General features: G+C 39.7%; 1 protein-coding gene across 1 annotated transcript; it reads right to left on the bottom strand.

Annotated features, from left to right (window-relative positions):
- Positions 1-2122: 2122 nt before the first annotated feature.
- On the bottom strand, positions 2123-3529 carry LOC103719520 (transcription factor IBH1-like 1). Its single transcript, XM_008808813.3, has 2 exons — positions 2649-3529; positions 2123-2508 (listed from the first exon to the last, which is right to left on the bottom strand). The coding sequence occupies exons 1-2, from the start codon at positions 3188-3190 to the stop codon at positions 2460-2462; spliced, it is 591 nt and encodes a 196-aa protein (XP_008807035.1). The 5' UTR covers positions 3191-3529; the 3' UTR covers positions 2123-2459.
- Positions 3530-4313: the final 784 nt, after the last annotated feature.

The raw sequence follows: 4313 nt of genomic DNA, 5'->3' as shown, positions 1-4313 counted from the left end.
GTATTCAGATGTGAGATGAGTCTCACGGTGTTCTATGGATTTCTATTCTGGATACTGGCTAGCATTTACATGATCAGTGTGGTGTCTTATCCTGCATATGCATGTGACAGTAGGAAGTTGTTGTGGTTCGCCTGTGGCGTAAGACCCATCTCCGATAGGTGTCTAGTGATGACTTCGCATATTGACACCCGATTTGTATGTTCCAGCATTATGATCTGTTGAGCATATTCATGAGTAGCATATATGTTAACTTGATTATTCAATATGTGCTTCAGATGAGTGATATTGATGATTTACTCCATATTCTTTATGTTGAGTTCATGCTCATCTTGCTATTGATCACCATTCATATGCTCTTGAGATTTCATTTCGAGCCATGATTATATTCTGTCTCATATGCATAGTATCCTCTACTCCACTCACTGAGTATTTATATACTCACTTTCCAGTTTGGTGTTTTTGATTGCAGGGCAGGTGTTGTATAGAGAGGGACAGAGTTAGAGATTGCCCGCTAGCTGTGCTGCTCCATAGTATAATGTAGATAGAGGTTTATACCTTTTGGTGTATTATAAATCTTCTGTTGTATATAGTGCATAGTTACAGTCATAGATCCTGTTGTGGATATGGGTTGACCATGGATGGATTGGGAAGCAGGTATATATATATATATGTGTGTGTGTGTGTGTGCAGATCAGTTGTGTGCCTATGATAATGTATTGCTATATATTGTCCAGGTTTATTATGTGATAGATTATGTGATTGCTGTTCTAACAGGTAGTGTTGTATGTATTGAGATAATCCTGACATCTCAATATAGGAAAGGTGATCATTTTGTGCATGTATCATGCCAAAATTTTCAAAATTTATTGATGATTGATAGGTAGTAAGGTTCTACATTATGCCTACCCGCACCCTAGGACCGTCGCGGCGGCCCGCCGGGAACGGGGTGGGGGTCGTGATAATTACCCCATTACCTTTTGTCAAGCCCTAATAGCCAATTTAATTGTCAACTATCAACTCATTTCTTAAAGCTTGATAGTATGCATCCATCCTTATTTCATGGTCATATTATTTGACAGGTCCAGTGTGTGTAATCTCTATCAATATGCACGCTATCATAGGCCTCTTTATACACAACCTTCACATCTAAGTGTTCCGAAAGAACCTCTCTTTACCAAAAAAACAAATAATTGCAATCTCTGCCTAACCAGTGAGTTAACAGGGAGCCTTAAAGAACCTAGACCAGAAAAGATCGATGTTGTATAACTTCTGGGATTCCTCATGATGCCACAACGTTGAAACAAATCTTACAAACTCGAGCCTAACAAAATGGCTTTATTCTCTTAAACATGGTCATAGCCTCAGGCTAGTTAGTTGATGGCTTGTTATATTTTTCACTTCATTTACATACCTCCATTAACAATTGATCAGTGATGAACATTTGGATATTTAAACATGCTCAAATATCGTAATCCAAATGGATTAGAACTCATATTTCACAAATTCCTAAAAATTAACGTGGTCAGTAATCGGTAAGACTTAGACTTGAACATCCAAAAGTTTTACTCAAATGAACCGGAAATTCTTCTGTAATTGAACTGGCTTGATCGTGTTCGTCATGCTGTAATTAGTTCCGTTCATGCTTAAGTAGTTAAGTGGTTGCAACTACTTAGATAATTCCTAATATTCTTACAATATTCTCTAAAGATCATACAGTTTGGAGCCTTGCCAATGGGAAATGTGATTTCCCATTCCCTGAGCCTTTTCCTTGAAAGAGAAGGAAAACTGGGAAACAGTTCTCATGGTTACCTTGTGCTTCCTCACTTTTTTCCCTTGTATATTTCATAACTTTTCCATTAGAGGCACAATTTGTTTCATGTCCAAACTGAATGGGCAGACATAGGCGGTTTATGGATGTCTGATGTGGACCTTGCCATTGTTCTTTGCACACAAATCATATGCAAACCTATCGGTGCTGCAAGAAGGCCTTGATGTATTTTTTTTTGTTTTCTTAATGAGAAATCTTGGTGGGTTCCTCCATCCATTCTCAAAAAGCAAAAGAAGTAGTTTTAATTTAATTGGAAAGAAATTTTCTTCTGTTTAGATGGTTTAGATACCTTGATTTGAACTCATGCCGCACTGTAATTCTATATTTATTAGCTAATAATGCCATCAGCATGGAAATGCTATCCGAAGCTTTGGAAACCCTAACATCATTCTCTCTCGATACAATCTAACAATCATATAGATACAAACCCAAGCTCATGTCTCTTTGCGGCTTGGCCTTACGATATGTAGAAACCAACATAATTTCTTCATCATCTTCAGTAGAGTTGACAGGCTAAGACACTCATTACGTTGCCTCCCATGCTACAATCTATGGAAGCCTTTCTTGGGTCCGAGTTGTTTCTTCCTCTTATTGTTTTGGGAGATTAAGAGGCAGCTATCTCTGAAGCCCCTCATTTACGAAAACTTGAAGCCTCCCTTGCTTGCAGCACATTGGGAGATCTGTGGGCAGAAAAAGAGAGAATGCAGGGATGCAGAAGGATTGAATTAACGTATATATAAACATACAGAAGTATAAAAAAATAATTAGTTTGGTGACACCCTCGATCATGTAACCAAAGGGAGGTAATGCTTGAACTTACCTGAGATTTGAGGCTTCAACGGCCTTCAAAAGGCGTTGCATGAGATCAACCTGAACTCGGAGAGAGACGACATAATCTAAAGTCTCATCCAACAAATAGAAGCCATCCAAGGACTCACCCCCTGGTATTAGTCTTTTGAGAACCTGAGTCCTCTTCTTCACCAAAACCCTGGCAAGAACACTTGTTGCAGGTGCACGAAGAGCATTTCTCCTCCTCGAGCACACCCTGACACTCCTCCTCAAGATCTTCCTACTTCTCGGGATCTTCCACGTGTGGTGGCATGGCTTGGTTAGCCTCTCATAATCTTTCCCGAGGATACTCCTCAGGAGGGCCTTGCTCCTCGCTTGTTTTGAAAGGTTAGCAATGAGGGCACGAGTCCAATTTGTGCTGCCTCTAGCGCCGGCCAAGGCGGCATCGGCCGAGAGCTTAATGGCACTCTCTCTCTCTTGGATGGTCATGCTCTCGGATGAAACACCAGCTACTTGGAGACCCAAGAGCATGCGTTTGAGGAAAGCTCGCATGAATGTCTCTGAGGCTTGCATGGTAGCGATTGGGAAAGCAAGGTAGAGAGGCAAAGGCTTGGTGTATATATGCTTAAAAACAAATCCTGTGGCTTTATTTCTATAGTAGTGAGAGTAGAAGAGAGGAGCGACCAGGAGAAATGGCTGTCTGGTTTGGATGAGAGCTTGATTCCTTATCTTGGGGCCTATAATGGAGGATTGAGAATGGAATTTGCTCAAAGCTATGCGGGTCTGTGGTCATTGGAAAGTTTGGTTTGTCTTCACATGAGCGCTGGTGTACTCAGAAAATGTGACTGGTTTCCATGGTAGGCAGTGTGCTTTCAGAGTGCCACCAAAAGGGCCAGATAGCAACAAATATGAAAGAGGAAGAGGAAGAATTTTGGGTTTGAAATGAGACGAGTCATGGGGAGGAATGAATAGAAAACCAATAAAATTTAGGGTTCTTTGAGTAAGGGAAAGCAAGTGGGACCTTGTGGAAAGAGACGTGCCACATGCATGCACATGGTGCTCAAGGGCCCACACTCACAAACAATACCAAGTAGATCTGTATTTCAAGTGAAAAACTCAACTTTTTTCATAAATTTATGAACACATAAGAACAAGTTATGAGCAAGCTAGCTAGGTAGCAGTGCTAGATGCTGATACCATTGTCAAATTGCCACCAAAGGAAAAAAAAAAAATCTAATTGTGTTTTTCCTAGCTCGTAGGAGACCCGAGTCGACCTTTGTAACTTTTTCACTTCAAAATAAGTATAAATTGTAGGAGTTTGCTAAATCTCATCAGGAAGAAGTAGGGGTGAGAGTTATAACGATGATATTTTTGCATGTAAGTTCAGATTATTTTTTTTTTATTTTTGATACCCATCTTTCTGTAAAATTTAACTCTCATGGATAAACTTCTAGTTTTATAAAGTTGTTCGCCAGAAAATTCTAGTCACTTTGTGTTAAATTTTATTATTGGGTGTTTTCCTAAGATGAAAGTGTCCTCTAATAGCTTGTTCATATCTCGATAGGTATTACTATATAATACTGCGAGAAAATGCTAGGAGTAACTATTGTTCGATGGTATCATGGGCTCTTTCTTGCACTGAACACATTTTAGTGTGTTGAAGAGCAAGAAAAATGGAAAGGTGAAAGGCAAATCG

Source organism: Phoenix dactylifera, chromosome 7 (assembly GCF_009389715.1).
Source record: "Phoenix dactylifera cultivar Barhee BC4 chromosome 7, palm_55x_up_171113_PBpolish2nd_filt_p, whole genome shotgun sequence".
In the NCBI taxonomy this organism is placed as follows: Eukaryota; Viridiplantae; Streptophyta; class Magnoliopsida; order Arecales; family Arecaceae; genus Phoenix; species Phoenix dactylifera.
Note: the sequence above shows the minus strand (reverse complement) of the source record. Positions and strands in the feature narration are given on the sequence as shown.